We start from the raw sequence: 18,219 nt of genomic DNA on the forward strand, positions 1-18,219 counted from the left end.
ATGGTCGTGTCATAAATCAATAAGTAATTCGACTTAATGCGAATACGAAACCAATCTCCAAGGACATTAAATTATATAAATTTGTCCTTTTACGTGCACATATATATATGTGTGTGTATATATATATATATATTTGTTTTTCATTTACATGACTTTCTACGTGGACAGTTGATTATTTTTTACGAATAGTCATTTTGTTTGACATATCATGCAAGACCTTAATAATAATAGTAAATTATCTACTTTCGATTTTGTTATCACGGATCTTGATGTCTTTAAATTAGGTGAACTTTTTTGTACATGTACATATAAAGATTTGCCTAACGATGGCCTTTCAAAAATAAAATAAAGATTTAGAAAGGCGTTCTGCGAAACGTAGAGGACTGGCTCGGCCTTGAAGTAAAAGCGATCTCGTTTTCATGACTACCGGACGACCTTTTTTTTCTCTTTTCTTTTTTTTCTTCTTTTCGTTTGTTACTCTTTTATTATTTTTATTACCGTCCTCTCTGAGCATGAGCGTATCTCAGTATCATTACGTGTCGTTCAAACTTTCACAATAACGATAAACAACTCTTTCGGTATTTTCAAAGGAACTGCTTTTATTACAAAAAGGAAAAAAGTATATATGTGTGTATGTGTGTGTTTATATATATATATACATACATATATATATATAATATATAAAAAAAACTATGCAACAAGGATCACGTTGTCGACATTGTATACATGTAAAATTGCAATAACGTTCTGTGAATTATCAACGATATTATAAATAAAAAAACATACATTAAATAAACTATTAATTATAATAGATATCATTATAAATACGTTTACAATTCTTCGCAATCTTGGGTCTTCCGTACTTGGCAATATATTAACAGTCGACCTGCATCAAGATTCTCTTTTCGTGATTTCAATGTACGATTACAATCTACTACCACTGTGGCAAGATATAACAGTTATGGTCGAGTGAGATCTCTCGTTGGATCTAATTTAATCATGCTAAGGTATATATGTATATATACTTATTATATATCGCAATCGATTAATATTTTCCATTGGGACTCGAATATGAAATTGTATCATATTTCGAGCTGCCAGGTGTTAAAGTTTCGTAAGCTTTACCCACTGGATAACTGATATATCTTGGGCTCAAATGCGAATAAGATCCATGAGATTCCGATGGTGAACCATAAGAATTAGATGGACTGGAATAACTCGAGGAATAACCATTGGAAAGAGCGGAATAACTTGAACTAGGGCTCGAGTAACTGAAACTAGGACTCGAGTAACTGGAACTAGGACTCGAATAGCTTGAACTCTGGCTTGAGTAACTGGAACTAGGACTGGAATAACTACTGCTAGGGCTTGAATAACTAGAACTTGGACTGGAGTAACTCGTACTTCCGCTGGAGGAATAAGAGCTACCATCCGAAGAAGCTGGAGAATATCCAGAGCTTGAATATGACCCGGAACTGGAGGATCCCGAAGCTGAATGAGATCCGGAGGATGCTGGGAGAGAGTAAGAGGATCCGTCGGAGGAACCGATGGACAGGCTAACGTGAGAGTTGGGTGCGCTGTATGACGCGGATACAGGTGCTAGAGAGTAACCGGATATGCTGCCTGAATTACTGGACAAACTAGAGATACCGTGAGATCCTGAACTTATAGGAAGACTATATCCGGACGATCCACCATGCGAGCCAGAAGATAGACCGCTTAGAGAAATTCCATGCGAGGATCCCGATGATACGGGTAGAGTATAGCCCGATGAACCTCCATGGGATCCTGATGATAAGACCAATCCTCCGGATACCGTATGAGGTTGAGAATTTGCTGGGAGACTGTAGCCAGTAGAAGTACCAGACGATTGCAAGGTTACAGTTGGTAGATTGTAGGAAGAAGAACCGTGAGGAGATGATAACGTTAAAGGAAGACTGGAAAGTCCGCTCGATCCGCTTCCATAAGCCGAGAGTCCTTGACCTCCTGACGCATAAATTGGTGTAGAGTAAGTACTCGAAGCAGAGCCACCAATCGAGTTACCTCCATGAATTCCAAAAGTAACCGGACCGTTCTTTGAAGGAGTGAAGAGTCCTTCGCTTGATCCACCGGCTGATCCTAAGTTGATGCTAGGTAGACTTGGCAAAGAATAAGAGCTGTGACTCGAGAGACCTTGAAGACCTCCACCATGACCCAAACCAGAACCAACAGACATTCCATATCCCAATGAAGATCCTAATCCAGAGTTGGAATATCCTAGACCATGACCACCACCGACTCCCAAACTCTGTAAACTTTGAAGACCCGAATGTCCAAGAGAAATAGAGCTTGACGATCCACCTAGACTATAGCCAGATCCAACAGCTGAGTATACGGGTGAAGAATAGGAATGACCCCCGGATGAATATCCTAAGGGATAGTCACTAACTCCACGTTTACCCTTTAACGGTGGTCGATGTGGTCTTTGAGGCTTTTCACCTCTTGTCTCTCTACAAGAGACATTTGCAAAAGCAAGGGCAAGTAGCCCGATAAGTATCTGCAAATAGAAAATAATTTTCAACGTTAATTTGCATTTTTTTAATAAGTAGATAACTGTTTAAACTGTTAACTGTATTAAATTCAAAGTGTTATCATCGTATTATCAATAAATTTCTTTTCCGTTTGTTTTCATTTTCTTCTTTTTTAATGTGGATTCTATGTGAAGTAATTTCTTCAAATATAAAATGAGAAAATTACATAAATACGATTTATATATACACATGAACTTACGAACGAACGCATATCACTAGTCAAGTTGGTATTCTTGTAACTAATTCTCGTGGTCAGCCGACTACCGAGTGGTTAAGTGAAATGTGCTTTCTGATGCCATGCCAACCCAGTAGAGACCTTTTATATGTGGATCCCCTCTCGTACGAGAGAAAGAAAGGTCTAGGTGAAGGTAAGTCTCTCCGTGCTGATTTTGAGCGCAGGAGAATCTCGTCGCACGTGAAGCTTTCAGTCTGATGGTATCCTAGAGAAGCAATAAACGCACAAAAGCCATAAGAAAGAACTGGAGCTTGCGATTCCTTCATGCCAGGTAAAAGTCATTTTACTTGATTCTTATCGGCCATTGTTTTACTTCGATCGTAGGAAAAAGGTTCTAATCTTCCTACGAGTGAATGACCGTCGAAACAAGGAAAAGGCCGATCCTTCGACTTCCTGATTTCAAAGATTCCGGTAACCGGAAATTTCGTCGTGCGACTCTCGCAAAATTATTTCCTTGTCCCTTGTTTCATGTTAATCTAATTCCAAAAAAAAAGTCAAGATTTGCACGAAATAGTATACTTATTTACATCAGGAAACATGGCACAAACATTTTTTTCCACTCGAAAAAAATATACATACATATATATACATTTACTTATTAAATAATATATATATATACATATATATACATACAATTTACTTATTCACGTTATTAAATATACATACATACATACATATGTATATATATTATTTTAATTAAAGATTTTCAGTTTTTTTTGTTTACTTTTTGAAAGGTTTTCATCTTATATCATACGTATTTTAGAAAAAAGTATGTGATACTCCGTAAAACAAATTGAGATCCTTGTTAATTACGCGAGAGTCGCTTGGACACGTGGTGCAATATCTACTAAGTCAAACGTATGTGTATATGTGGAAGGCACTTTAAACGTCGGCGAGTTCGCTTCGCTCATCTTTCAAGCATATAATTACGTCGAACATTCAGAAGATGGATGCATCCTGGCGACTTCCTAGAAATGCATAAAACCAGCATTTATGCGACCCACTTTATCTTACGCGATCAAATTTTTAAGAAGATCATTATATAAAGAAGACTTCGTCTTATAGATATATATGAATTATTTCTTTATTAATTTAATATATATTTTTATATATACCTATACTGATATTTATTACTATTATTAAATATATTTATTTATATTTCTATGTTATCAGTCCAGTACATACAAGATATATCCAAAAATATCCAAGCGATCTTACACATCAAAAGATCTTAGATGATTTAAAAAATTCGAGACATTTTTATAAGTTTTAAATTAAAAAATTACAAGCCTTTAGAGTAATTTATTGTTTAAATCGTCTGAGAATATTGGGACCACTTTTTCTATAGATATTTGTCATATTGATTTATACAATAATAATATTAGGTCAATGAATATATATATATATTAAATATATTTCTTCATATTTCAATGTTATCGTAATCAACATTTATATATATATATATATATATATATATAAATATAAAAAATCAATATCAATAAAATTGCTTTACAAATCGGAAATGCTATCTCGACGATTCATTTCATCGAGGAAAATGAATTTTCTCATATAGCGAACGTTAAACGAAATTGAAACAGAATCGCCGTATATTATTGCCTAGAAAGTGTAATTGAATGCAAATTCGTTCAAAATATGAATCAACGATTGCGACCAGTCGCTTTTATTTCCCTTCGTAAGTCATTACAGTCATTTCCGGCTATCCATAATAAAACGAATTCTATAGTAAAGAGAAAGACAGAAAGAGAGAAAAAGAAAAAGACAGACAGAGAGAGAGAGAGAGAGAGAGAGAGAGAGAGAGAGAGAGAGAGAGAGAGAGAGAGAGAGAAATTCGAATTCGAACAATCAACAATAGTTTTAGAATTTTCGTTCTCACGTTAAACGATAGGTATCTTACGTTACGTTATTGATTTAATCAATGTAGAGTCGTAAAAATGAATTATAAAAAAAAAAAGAAAAAAAGAAAAGAGAGAGAAAGAAAGAAAGAAAAACAAACAAACGATGGACACTAGCGGAAAAAAAGATTTCAACTACACGTTTGGTTGATTAATGAACGCTATTAAAAAGTCTATGTATGCGAAATATACGACGTTGTGTTATTTTCTGTTGTGCTGTGTTAAAAAAAAAAAAAAAGAAAAAACAGAGAGAGAAATAAAAAAGAACTCATCTCCGGTAAAAAATTAACGCTGCATGTATGTAGATGTATTTGGTCGTATGAAAGGTGAGGTAAAAGGATTCGCTTTTATACTAGTCGCATTCTTTGCTCTCGCTGTCTTCTGAAAGTAGATTCCCGAGGTTGGAAAGTGAAATGTACGGATAGTGAATAGAAAAACTTTCTGGTACTTGTTGAACTTTTTACTTTCAATATTAACATACAACAGAGGAGAGTCGAAAAAAAAGAAGAAGATAAAGAAAGAAAAAGAAAAATAAAAAGAAAAAATAGAAAAGGAATATGAACGAGTATTACGATAAAAGATGAATAGAGAAAGATGGATTTATATGCAGAAAGAAAATATAGGAAAATATAAAAAAATATATAACGAGTTAGATAATCAATGTGAATTTATGCAGAAACTATCCTTCTTTTTATATATATATATATATATATCACCAATTACTCCTTCCCTTCTCGTTCGAACTTAACAACATCGGGAACCATCTGAAAACAAGCGATTCATTTCGTTTTACTTTCACCCGAATAGATGAAGGAAGAGAATCGTTTGCTCGTGCTGAATCTCGAATCGCACGAAAACTTTTACGATCTCCACGAATCTCCCGTAAATCCGATCGATGACCGATCGATTCCGTGCTCCGATTTCGATCGTCGTTAACACGAAACGAGAGAAACCGTACTTTGTAGGAGTTAGATCGATCTTAGAAAATCTCTAACAAACGAATAGGAATCTTAGGATGAGTTTCAAAAAAAAAGAAAAAAGGTATCGCATGGATGGAAATTGTTACGTCGGACTGGTTTCCATCGTTGAAACAGTAAAAGTATCTACGTATATATGAGTAACGGGAAAAATGAGAAGAAAAAAGGAAAAGAGAAAAAGAAGAAGAAGAAATAAAAAAAAAACCTGCGAGATTATCCGGGTCACCAAGGAAAGTGAGTTGAAGACGGGTTTGAATAAAATAAAAAAGAATATTACGATACGAAATGAACTAGACCTTTAAACCTTTCGTATCTTGTGCTACGAAAAAAGAAAAGAAAAAAAAAGAAAAAATATATAAAACCGGTAATATCTTACGATTATCTAACGGTAATTTATCCAAATTAAATATACTTATGATACATATTTTATTAAACGTGTTCTGAATGATCAAATAAAAAATATCAATAATATCATATCAAAATAAAAAATCAAGATATGATAATTTTTGCAACACAATAGCGTTATAATATGATGATGGACTTATAACATGATGAACGAACACGATAATATATCCTCTTTATTATCTTGATCGAATGAATCGATCGTTCGATGAATCTTCTCTTGCATAGAGTCACGCCGAAAGATTACGAAATCGATAACCCATCTTTGGTACACCTGCCAATACCAATGGTTTATTATGTATGCTTCGGATAACTCAGCTAATCCGTCCGCGCATTGACCGTGGTTAGAATTATCGAACGACTTTCGAGGTCAGGATCGGGGCGCTCAGACAACGTCGATCGTGCTGTCGATTGTACCGGTGATCATGGAGACGTCACGACTTCGGTGAGAGTTCTCTCTCGTATCGGTTCAACCGACCGGAAATGGTCGCACTACATTTTCTCGTTACGACTTTCCATCGGACGAAGCAACGGCCCGTTTCAAATCGTTACAATTGATTATATATCTCCACGTATGAATATCGGCCTTGTTCGACGATCGTTCCGATTTAAAAATTTGATAAAAACAATAAAAAGAAAAAACTCCGATGATGTTTTTCTCCGTTTTTTGTTGTTTTTTTTTTTTTTTTTTTTTTTAACAAGCATACGTAGAGAAACAAATATGGGAATTAATCGAACGAGTTTTTAACTGAATTGTCAACTCGAAAAAAATAAACTGATAAAGTTTATGTATTTTTATGGGACGGGCGTATAATAGAATGCAATATATGTGCAAATATTATTTCTGATGGATGAATAAAAATAAAAAGAAAAAAAAAGATATTTTTTTATTTCAACAAATAAATAAAGAGCGAGTATATATATGTACATGGACTCCAACGTTAGAGAATATCATGAGAATTATAGGAGAAGGAACACGAACGTTATTCGAGAGTCCGAAGGAAAGTGTATCGTATTTCGATACTTATAAGCTGTCATCGATAGCAGTGTCATCGAAGAAGCTCTAATCGATGTTCTACTTAATAATTAATCAACTATAGTTCCATTCCATTAAAATGAAATTGCTACGGATCGTTCATCTTATCTCGTTACTTCTTCTCATTTCCGAGAAATTTACTCGAAATCTCGTTTTCCGAACTCTTGCCGACTTTCTTTCTTCCTTTCTATATTTCTATATTTCTTTCTTTCTTTCTTTCTTTCTTTCTTTCTTTCTTTCTTTCTTTCTTTCTTTCTTTCTTTCATTCATTCTTTCTTTCTTTCGTATTCGAGAGAGTGAACAAGTCACGATGACGTGGGAGAACGAGTCGCGTATAGTTCAATAAATATAGCATCATCTCATTTCCATATTTGAGCAGGCTTCGCAGAAACGTACGAGGGTGCATAACTCCATGGATAGGTTGGCAGTGTCGGTTTTTGTAATTGATAAGCTAAATTTGAATAATAATAGATAGGATAGACAGGCTTTATCGGTTTATATATCAAAGGATTGATAAGGGGCGTTTGTAGGCCATAGGTGGGATGTTGTTGATTGGGCGTTGTACCTACCGAAGGTTGAACGTGTGTCGGAGTTGCTGGGAGGATAGGATGAATGGGTGTAGCAACAGGATGCAAAGGAGAAGTCGGATGTACTGGTTGAACGGGCGTTGAAGTGACAACTCCAGGTTGACTAGCTGACGGTGGTGTCTTTGGAGGTAGCTGAGGTTGAATTCCTTTATTTCCTTGATCTGTTGGAATAGGTATTCCAAAGTGAGTAGACGATGATCCTGACGATTGTATCGGAGTCACTGCGCCTGGAGCATAAACTCCATAGCTAGGGACATTTGCTACGAAGGTTGGTACGAACCCGCCGTACAATGGGAATCCTATGGGATTTACGACCGCAGTTCCAGGTTGAGCAGGAACAGGCACGTTTACACCGATCTGCGTTGTACCATCGCCTTTGTTAGCCTGAATAGGACGTCCGGTTGAAGTTGCGATTGTCGTTGTCGCACTGGTGCCCGGTGATTGAGTCGTCGTTGTGGTCAGACCATAGCCTAAAGGAAATTTGATTGGACCGGTCGTTGTTCCTGGTAGAAAAGGTAATTGATTGAAGGCTACGTTTCCTGTACCAAGTGCTATCGTGTTTCTATTTGTAGTTGATTTACCTAGCGGTGGAAATTCCGTACCAATGGAAGCCAAGAGATCTTGATTCTGAGGATAATTGCCATGATTTTGCGCGTATCTAACTTCAGTATTGGAAGATTGGACTTGGGATTGAGCCAACGCTTGTTGCAACTGCGCGATCAATCTATCTTTTTCTAACGACTGTATGTGCTCAAGTGTCTCTTGAGGATTCAATGTACCCGAAGCGTAAGAAGGTAATGGTCCTCGAAAGATTTGAGGATTTGGTGAGGTATTCTCGAAATGTTGCAATTGACCGTTTGGATTCTGAATCTGATTATTTTGATCGATGAAATCGTTCGCATTTGGCGCAAAGTCTTGGCTAGTAGCCGCAGCACCGTACAGTTGTTGCAAGGCTTGTGCGTTTTGTGATAGAAAAAGAGCAGCATCGGATATCTGACCTCCTTGCGATTGAACGACATTTTGATTTTGGAAATTTGCGTTATGACTTTCGAGATGACTCTGCGACGGTGATACTGCATGTTGCGGAGAAAAGTTATCAGCTGGCGAATAAGCTGGCAATTTTTGATTTCTAGGTGGCAAATAATTAGCTGTGTTCGAACCAAATGGTTCGTTGTTTTGACTGGCTATAGGACTGACTTCGGCAAAATCAAGATTTCTTATAGGACTTGGTATACCTTGATCCCATAAACCATTGCCATGATTTGGGAAATTATTGGAATGTTGATTATTCGGATGACGATGTTGAGAAGATTGTCCATGATGTTGAAATTTATCACGATGTTGTTGCCCATGAACATTGGGCTTGGATAATCCCAAATTCTGATGACTCGGTGGACCATATTTGTTAAATGGCCTATTTATTTGACTTGGAATCCTCGTAACGATTCTTCCTCGATATCCCGATTGACCAGACTGAAATCTGGATCTTGTATTTGGTCTATTATACGAATATCCAGAATCTCTTTTTATTTGAACGTCGGATTCCTTTGCATCGCTATCGGTTTCCGCTTCGCTCAATTCTACTACTTCTAATTTCGTAATATCAGAACTTTCTTCCGCATCTCCGGCATACGTCAGTGATGATAATCCAATGACGAGGAGACATGTTACCTAAAAAATATTATAATAAGTAACGGAAAATATATAAATATATAAATTTATAATTAATAGATTAATGTCCCAATGATATGACTTGTGACTCTAATTTCTAAACAATTCGTAAAAAGGAAAAAAAAAGCTATACTAAACTGACTCTGTATAATAATACACATATTATCCCACACGTTACTTGCAATGAAGTTTACGGAAATATCCTCACCAAAGAGAATCGCATTTTCCACAATAGCATAATCCTTTCTAACACTCGACACACTGCACTATGCTATCTCCTGATTCTTCTTAAGGTCAAAGAAATGTAATTATCGGCTTATCGACATTTAATCGCTAGACAGTTGTCGGGAAACTAATTCTTATGAGGATATGAACAGACTCGCACCAACTAAAACTACAGCCATACCTGCACATATATAAATACAGTCGGGTCGCGACCATTCACGAATTACAATAGACTTTCTTACTGGCTTTCATCGATCGAAACTTAAGCAATACTGTTACGGATTCATGATGTTACACATATCGATGTGGTATAGATTCGTCTTTTTATATATAACTACCGAAATTCTTATTTTGATACGAACGATAGATAATTATTGTGTATGTACATATGTATATATATTTTAGCAAATTAAAAGAGAATCTCGAAAGATTTTTCCTTGTTATACCGAAGAGATAATGAAAAATTAAACTACGCAAAAGTTTGACGTAAATCGATGATAGAAATAAAACTGAGATTAAAAGTAGAATGAAGATAGAAGACAGAATGTTCTTGTGAACGAACTTCTTCTTTCTAACGTTCATTAATCTTCATACATACTTAGTAGACGTTACATACTGATTAAATGGCTTTTAATCAAGAGAGAAAAAAAAATATATATATATATATATATAAGATACACGTATGACATGGGAAACAAATAATCTTCTCTCGACTTCCTTCGAAAAAATCGACTAATATATTCCATGGTCGTGTGCCGCGAATTCGAACAATTTCGGCTGATTCTCATCACGCGCGCCTTTTCAGTGTCCCAGTGAAAGTACTCCCGGAGTCTCAAGTCTCGGAGAATACGGAATAAGTTCTCCATTCGTAGGGATTTATTCTTATTGTGTAACAAAAGATTACGCGTAAATCGAACGAACAAAGAATATCGACTTTATTCGAACGTCTACGAAAATTCTTCAAAAGTAGTATTGAAATTCTCGAAAGCATTTGCGAATGAATATTCTTACTTTTTAATATACATCTACACACGCATATATATATATATATATATACACATATACATAGATAAAATTGTAAGATAAGTAATATATTGCAAGTCGATATATATATATGTCTGTATGTGTATTGTAATGTATATTAAAATTAAAATAGTAATTAGGTTACTCGCTAAGCACGCTCGAAACTTTCACCCTCTTTCTCTAAAAACGAGAACACGACTTATATCGTATTACAATGGAATATCTTTTTATCGTTTGAACAAATGCTTTTCGTTATGTCATCGTCATCTTGACGATAGTATCGATGATTCGACGGTAGCAATGCTATTTGAAATAATGTTTGCTTCATGATGTCACAGAGTTTCCGCTTGTATTATAGTTCGTGCTATGTTTTTCTGGTGTTAAAGATAATACCGTAGATGCATGCCCAATGAACTCTACCACACAGTCACGAGCTATGAACATTATAAATTGTTAATACTCGAGGCATTCGTGCGATACGCGTTCCGTTAAAATCTCGCAAATTAATATTGTCGAGAGTGTAGCGTGACATCGATTCTTTACGATCTTGCCTCTTTCAAATATTTCTGAAGAGTTTTTTTTTTTTTCTTCTTTTCTTTTCTTCTAAATCCATATCTTTCTCTCGAAAACTTACTTTTTTACTCGATAAGAAAAAGAAGAAAAAAAAAAGGAAAATGAAAACGAAATGTAAAATTGAAACGATTAACAAACAAACGAATAATACCCCTAACACTTTGCAATGATATGTATCGTCGCTAAAAAAAGAAAAAGAAAAAAAGAAAATCGTGGAAAAGATTACAAATACTTCATTTCTCGAATGAAACAAAAAAGATTACAAATACTTCTCGAATGAAACAACAAATATTTCATTTCTCGAATGAAACAAAAAAAGATTAATGTTTGCGATTAAATAAATATAACCGTCTGTATTTGAAGTAAAATTAATTTACATAATCAAAATTCAGCGAATTCCTTAAAATTTAATTGTTACAATATTAAACGTTCACTCGCCAATTATATCAGAGAATCCAAAGGGGGATAAAATAATATACATACATACATTTTTATAGCTTGCCTAAGTTATGTTACCCAAATTTCTTGAAATCACGAGCGATCGCGCGTGTTCATTTTAAGGGTAGAGACAATTTATAAGATGTAGGGGCTGCTGTAAACGTAAGGATAAGCACGATAAGAATAAGTGTAAGGGTACGCGTAACTCGGAGCATAAGCGTAGGGTGCGGAATAAGCAGTATAGGCAACTGGTGCTGTGTAAGCTGCGCTGTAGAGAAGACCTCTCTTATTTCGTAGCTCCGATTGTAAGTCAGCATTTTCTTCTATTTCAACGAGCTCGATCTTCTTCTCAGATTCGACTGATTGCGATTGCGTTGGAGTAAGACCTCTCTTGTTTCTTAGTTCCGATTGTAAATAAGCATTCTCTTCTGCTTCGATGGGCTCGATCTTCTTCTCAGGCTCGACTGGTTGCGCTTGCGTCAGAGCAACGGCAAAGAGAGCCAAGAAGGCAACAGTCTGGAAAAAAAAGAACAGGAAAATCAGAATTAGCGTACGCTCTCACTAGATACAAGTAAAAAGTGACCGTAACATCTCTTTTTTTTCTTTTTTTTTTTTAAGTAGGAAGATTATCGATTAAAAAAGAAACAAGTTGAAATACAACATCCGTCACTTGCAAAAGATACTCATGTATATCTATATTAGATTTGTCTTTAATTCAAGTTCCGTCTGATCTTTAAATAAAAATAAAAAATCATACGTTTCTATATATCGTTCATTATATTCTCGATCGATTTAGATAAATATCTCCAATAAAGAAGAATCTACCTTAAAGGATAATAAACAGGATATATAAAAGGATATATAAAAATGTATTTAAGTAAACTAATACATAAAAGAAAAAAAAAGTTCAAAGCTTATTAATATTTAATTAATTTATCTAATTTTTCTATCTGTTTAAATCTTAATCGAAATCTTTTATAAATCATCTTTGAATACCATTGGACGATAACTACTCCTTCGATGAATAGAATATTTCCATAAGATTAACATTGTGTCACCACGTTATAACTAATATAGAAATTACTAATAATAATATTTAACAATATTAATTAGTAATATTAAAAATATCATTACTATTAAAAGATATTACTTAGTTAAATTATTCGATATATAAATTGATATGCCGAGATACTTACGGCGAAGTACTTCATGATGTCTACGTTGAGGATTTTGGAATCGGCTGCTGTGATGTACAGGGACCGAATGATGCTCTTGCATTTTGGTGGATAGCTTTATATACCTTCGATCGGATCATCCTGTCCACGTCATTCGCGGATTGATCAATGCACGAGGACGCACGAATCGTTCGTGATGTGACATGTGTGCGTGCCTATTAGTGTGATATATCGTAAGCATAAAGGTATCCTCGCTTTAGGATAGGGTTGTTACTCGTTGTGGTGGTGTTCTATTGTTTACGCTCATGAAACTATGGGCTAACAATACGTTAGTGCGTACATTAACATGTACCCTTCTTCTTTTTTTTCTTCATATCCCAAGGAAGGTATCATGGTGTTCTATCGACGATTCCATAGTCATCCCATGTACAAAGGCATACATACACGTGTTGCGAGATACACTGTTCAAAGGAGAGACCTTGGCGTTCGGCCAAATACAGAGGAAAGTGTTTTACAATAGCCACGTAATGACGATCCTACGCACAATGATTTTATCGTAATTCAAGTCCTCTGAACTCTGCAAACGATAAACATAAGACGATAAACATAAATTACGCCTTTGTTAAATTATCTAATATCATTTGTTTATCCGATGATTTTTGTAAATTTTGTAAAAGGATCTTTTCTCTTTCTTTTTTAATTTTCAAAAAGATTAACGAGTGGAAAGATCCAGAAAGATCAATCCTTTTACCAAATTTTTGTATATATATATATATATATCTTCTCGGAGAACTTTGTTAAATTCAACGAATAAATTAACTGGAATGTTTTCAAAATTATGCACTCGATATTTTTCGTTCTCCTGTTCAATATGTAAATTAAAAGGATTTTCTTATTTATTGAATAACTTTTAAAATAAATTAAACTTGTTCGAATGTTATAATGTCAAGATCATAGGACCAGTCTTGTTACAAGATCTTATATGTAGATGAAATGATTTTAATAAATTGCTTTTCAATCTATTTTATATATATATATATATATATATATATATATATATATAATCTTGCTTTCGTTGCTATAATCATAAAAATCTGAATTCTTTATCTCTCGCCGAATTTCGTCGATAAACAAAATAGTTTTAGACCGATTTAAATTCTTTTGTCATTTTAGATCGAGATTAATGAGATCATACATATATATATATATATATATATATATATATATATATATATATATACATATACGTAACGTTATTTATATTATTTCAGTGAAAAAGTTTCGCATAAAATTAATATCCGGATTCCATAAAACTAATTTTTTATTTACGTTATTTACGCATTCGCTAAAACGAGCGAAAAACACGTATAAAATGCTTAAAAATAAAATTTTACTGACTGTAGCTTAACTCCTCTTTATTGAAAAAATTTTAAACTTTTAACTGTATATTATATTGAGTAATGAAAAGGTTGTGTGTGTGTGTGTGTGTGTGAGAGAATATATATATATATGCAGTTCTGCTATTAAATATATTTTAAACTTTTATTTATTATATATTTTCAAAAAACATTTTTTATTTTATTCTTTCTTTAAATCGTGACCTAAAACGATGCGTTTTAGTCGCATTTAATACATCATAAAAGCATATTTATAAAAGTGTAATCCTTGAAATAAAATAATCTTCTTTTCGAGAGTAAATCTGTATTGTAAATCTAAAAGAAAAAAAAAACAATTATTTTACTCTTCCATTAAATCATATGTCATAAGGTAATTAACATCATTCTATGTAATATTCAGCTAGAGCTAATAGAAAATCATGAAAATTTTCATAATAGTAAAATCAATTTCTCATCATACTTTGTTCATTTATTATATAGTAACAAAAAAAAATTGATCATATAGATAACTTACGTTAAATGTTTGCTTTCCTACGTTTAATATCGATAGAAAAATTAAATCAATTATTATTCCTCCTGTAATAAATAAATAACGTTACGATAAATGTCATGGTTTCTTAAAGGTATTTATTTTATTCTATAGAATTTCATTTTCAGCGGTAGTGACGAAAAATGCATATCATTATTATTTCAAAATGCATTTATAAATTCTCATCATAAAATAAAATTTAATAAGATATGACATTTCTTAAGAATTAAAAAATTAACTTTGTAAATACTTACATGATATTACTAAAATTTGTGAAGATACACGAAATGTTATTGAACTATACTTCCATCAAATGACCTGAAATAAAATTTTATAATGAATGTTGTCCATATAATATTTTTCATTTGACTTAGAAATGGAGATTATTTCAGATAGGAGCGAAAAACTAATATTTTGGTCTTCAATTTATATCAGTTGCACTACGAGTTCATCACGAACATAAAAAAACAATAAAAAATATTTTAACCCATGAAAAAAAAACACTTACAAAAAATTATTAGAATTAAACTTCTAACGAAGCCAAGTTTGTTGCCCCCGATTATCCATAGACCCTTTAAAACGTAAAAAATATTTCATATTAATACATCACTCTTAAGATATTGTTGCTTAGAATAATATAAATTTATTATATATCAGATAGGAGCGAAAGAAATGAGCTTCATTAAGTCTCAGTTGAACTATGAGATCATCACGAAGATACGGATATTTAAAAAATAAATTATTATTTAAAATATATTATGATACCTTTATAATAACGATCTCTCTCAAACTTTCTTCAATTTTGCTTGTACGAAAATTCTAGGAAAGTCAATTTTCTCTTTAAAATTCACAGTCCTTCTTTGTACGTATTCACATGTTGAAATTTCAAAACCAACGGATTTAAAAAGCTCGGATATTTCCTCTATTGAAAAATAATACGTCCTGTACGATAAAATAAAATAGGAAACTATATTAACGCAGAATGTTCGAAATAGATAAGCTTACAAAAAAAAAAAAAAAAATTATTTACCTCGTTCCATCTTGACGCATATAAAAATTCTCTGCAATTTTATGACCAGGCTTGAATCTCAATTGAGCCATATCGTATAAACCGTAATCTCTAAAAAGCAATATTCCTCCGGTATCGAGTACGTTATAAATATTTTGCGCAACTCTTGAAATATTTACAAAAATATTGAAAAACAATTTTTAACCATATAAAAATGCAAAATGGCATAACTTACATTTTAAATTTTTGAGGATGTATAGCCGATAGAACAAAAATCAATGTTGCTGCATTAACTGGACAATCGACTTCAAAGAAACAATTATCTGTTGTAATATCTGTTCGAAAAGCCTTCATTTTTTCAGAATCATACAACGAGTGACTCTGCAAACAAAAATGATATTTATATCTAATAAAAAAAAGCATTGTGAAGCATTTTTTTATAAAAATTCCTACCTTCATCAATTCTATAGCATTCGTGGACAAATCGCAAGCGAATATCTTTTTAAATTTCAATCCATCTTCTAACAAAGGATAAATCAAATTGCCTACTCCACAGCCGATCTCCAAAAGAACGTTTTCATTCTCAATCGAACCCAAACCCAACAATTCGTTGAATTCTCTCGTCGTCCAATGACGATCTTTAAAAAATCTAGTTGTATTTCGTTTGTAAAAAAGATCCCAATGTTTTTTAGCTTCTTTCTCGAGTTGATTAGCTCGAAATTCCGATACCATTCGGGAATTTTGAGCTTTCATTTGATCGATTTCTTCTTGTGTAAGACGTTTCGCCACGTGGCCCATTAAAATATTCGAATTTGATTCAGTCATTCTCACTAAATTCGTCGAACCAATGATTGAATTTATAAAGTAACGAAAAATTATTATAATTAAATAATTCCTTGAATTCTCTATTGGATCTTTTTTTTAACGCGAAACAAATCATTGATACCGATTCAAGGATATGAAACAAAAATAAAGATAAAACCTCTCACCTTGACGCTCAAAAAGGAAATGAACGACTTCTTTGATGCTGTTAAGTTTCTTATGATGGCGCTAGTGTCGAGAGTATCGACGGTGCTGCCACTAATCAACCAAATTCGTAACGCGCGTAATTTCAAATAGACTTAAATGTAATAACATCGTATTTGTTCCTTTGAAAACATTAATTGCGATAAATTATTACAACTTACTGAGTTTATACGATATTACAATCAAACGAAAAAGGAAATACTTTTCATTTCAAATGTCATATATCACAATAGTAAAGTTTTTAACATGAAAATAAAGTTTGTTGAGAGAAAAATTTAATGTCGAAGCTTGATCATATTGTTTTTCTTTTTTTCTTTTCGATTCTATCGGTATGAGAAATATGATCGAGAGATTTTCAAATGACTTTTTTTTAACTAACGCGTATCTCTTACGGAGTTATAGAAGACATATAGGTAAGGTGGTTGCGCTCGTTAGTATGAATTCCGCGAGTGGACTTATTCGATGTTTTAATATGCAGCTCCCGCACGAAACAAATATTTTCTTTCTCTATATAGTAGTACTCACAATGACACAGTATTGAAAGGGGTTAGTCGTGACTAAAATTTCGTAGTCAAGTTTGTTACCGAGATTGCACATGTATATATATATATATATATATATATATGTGAGTATATATAAATGTGCAATATATATATACATATATAAAGTTCGATAATATAAAAGGATAGACAACACAGATTTAGGCCACGAGTAGTGCAAAATAAGTATGCAAATGTATTGCGCATTTCTTCCATAAGACTTGCGAGATTCTATTAAGCTGACGTAATCCGTAAACTACTTCTATACTTTGAAGACTTCCCTCTTCCTTTCTCTCTCTCTCTTTTTCTCTCTCTTATATGAATAAATAAATATTCGTGAACTTTAGATTTCTTGAAAAAAAAAAGTAGCTCGGAAATGTAGAACTCAGATTAAAACTCACAAAGATTCTACTAAAACGGTTTGCACTCGTCACTTCTGTTCTATCTCCGTTCAAGCGCAGGATGGTCTGAGTACTGCGACAAGGTCGATAAAAAAATTAATCGCCAACCGAGTAGTAGGTCATTGGAAATTGCGATTAGTTATGTCGAATCCTTGATGTTAAGCCAAGAGAACCAATTAATTGAACGAAATGAAGAAAGGAAAGAAGAAGAAGAAGAAAAAGGAAAAGAAGAAAAGAAAAAGAAGTTTCATAAGATTTAGTCATTAATATCGAATGGATTTCAGACTGTGCATCGTATTCCAAGGAAAATCCCACAGTTTCTATCGCATAAAGTATTGTAAAAGGGAAGCGTCGATCTATCTTACAAATCATTTCATAACACGTTGGGAGAATAAAGAAGATTGGTATTACGTTGTCACGAAAGATCACGTAATAATCCTCGAATAAACTGAATGAGAATGATAAAAGCATAGAAACTTCCAAAAAAAAAAAA

General features: G+C 33.3%; 4 protein-coding genes and 2 non-coding genes across 11 annotated transcripts; all 6 read right to left on the reverse strand.

Annotated features, from left to right (window-relative positions):
• Window positions 1-688: 688 nt before the first annotated feature.
• Window positions 689-3,233, reverse strand: LOC122636277 (probable ATP-dependent RNA helicase ddx17). 3 transcript variants are annotated; one of them, XM_043827329.1, is made up of 4 exons: window positions 3,093-3,233; window positions 2,770-3,010; window positions 2,071-2,536; window positions 689-1,986 (listed from the first exon to the last, which is right to left on the reverse strand). In XM_043827329.1, exons 2-4 carry the CDS (start codon window positions 2,779-2,781, stop codon window positions 1,046-1,048), a joined length of 1,419 nt encoding a protein of 472 aa, XP_043683264.1. In that variant the 5' UTR covers window positions 2,782-3,010; window positions 3,093-3,233; the 3' UTR covers window positions 689-1,045. The 3 variants fall into 3 exon arrangements, with proteins under 3 accessions (XP_043683264.1, XP_043683263.1, XP_043683261.1); XM_043827328.1 differs by having other exon boundaries at window positions 2,044-2,536; XM_043827326.1 differs by having other exon boundaries at window positions 689-2,536.
• Window positions 3,169-10,660, reverse strand: LOC122636275. Of its 3 annotated transcripts, none has more exons than XM_043827324.1 (4): window positions 9,600-10,660; window positions 8,302-9,391; window positions 7,703-8,223; window positions 3,169-3,281 (listed from the first exon to the last, which is right to left on the reverse strand). In XM_043827324.1, the coding sequence occupies exons 1-4, from the start codon at window positions 9,627-9,629 to the stop codon at window positions 3,252-3,254; spliced, it is 1,671 nt and encodes a 556-aa protein (XP_043683259.1). In that variant the 5' UTR covers window positions 9,630-10,660; the 3' UTR covers window positions 3,169-3,251. The 3 variants fall into 3 exon arrangements, with proteins under 3 accessions (XP_043683259.1, XP_043683258.1, XP_043683257.1); XM_043827323.1 differs by lacking the exon at window positions 3,169-3,281 and adding an exon at window positions 7,014-7,584; XM_043827322.1 differs by lacking the exon at window positions 3,169-3,281 and having other exon boundaries at window positions 7,388-8,223.
• Window positions 10,661-11,594: 934 nt separating this feature from the next.
• LOC122636284 lies at window positions 11,595-13,038 on the reverse strand. Its single transcript, XM_043827347.1, has 2 exons — window positions 12,847-13,038; window positions 11,595-12,166 (listed from the first exon to the last, which is right to left on the reverse strand). The coding sequence occupies exons 1-2, from the start codon at window positions 12,859-12,861 to the stop codon at window positions 11,786-11,788; spliced, it is 396 nt and encodes a 131-aa protein (XP_043683282.1). The 5' UTR covers window positions 12,862-13,038; the 3' UTR covers window positions 11,595-11,785.
• Window positions 13,039-13,061: 23 nt separating this feature from the next.
• Window positions 13,062-16,664, reverse strand: LOC122636281 (tRNA N(3)-methylcytidine methyltransferase METTL6). Of its 2 annotated transcripts, none has more exons than XM_043827335.1 (8): window positions 16,214-16,664; window positions 15,996-16,141; window positions 15,782-15,925; window positions 15,517-15,693; window positions 15,260-15,323; window positions 15,006-15,069; window positions 14,737-14,798; window positions 13,062-13,361 (listed from the first exon to the last, which is right to left on the reverse strand). In XM_043827335.1, exons 1-4 carry the CDS (start codon window positions 16,583-16,585, stop codon window positions 15,537-15,539), a joined length of 819 nt encoding a protein of 272 aa, XP_043683270.1. In that variant the 5' UTR covers window positions 16,586-16,664; the 3' UTR covers window positions 13,062-13,361; window positions 14,737-14,798; window positions 15,006-15,069; window positions 15,260-15,323; window positions 15,517-15,536. The 2 variants fall into 2 exon arrangements, with proteins under 2 accessions (XP_043683270.1, XP_043683269.1); XM_043827334.1 differs by lacking the exon at window positions 13,062-13,361 and adding an exon at window positions 14,408-14,537.
• On the reverse strand, window positions 15,132-15,215 carry LOC122636408. Its single transcript, XR_006328935.1, has one exon. It is a non-coding gene; the product is annotated as a small nucleolar RNA snR60/Z15/Z230/Z193/J17 (small nucleolar RNA).
• On the reverse strand, window positions 15,397-15,473 carry LOC122636409. The gene has a single exon (XR_006328936.1). It is a non-coding gene; the product is annotated as a small nucleolar RNA snR60/Z15/Z230/Z193/J17 (small nucleolar RNA).
• Window positions 16,665-18,219: the final 1,555 nt, after the last annotated feature.

The sequence above is a fragment of the Vespula pensylvanica genome, chromosome 21 (genome assembly GCF_014466175.1).
Source record: "Vespula pensylvanica isolate Volc-1 chromosome 21, ASM1446617v1, whole genome shotgun sequence".
NCBI lineage: Eukaryota > Metazoa > Arthropoda > Insecta > Hymenoptera > Vespidae > Vespula > Vespula pensylvanica.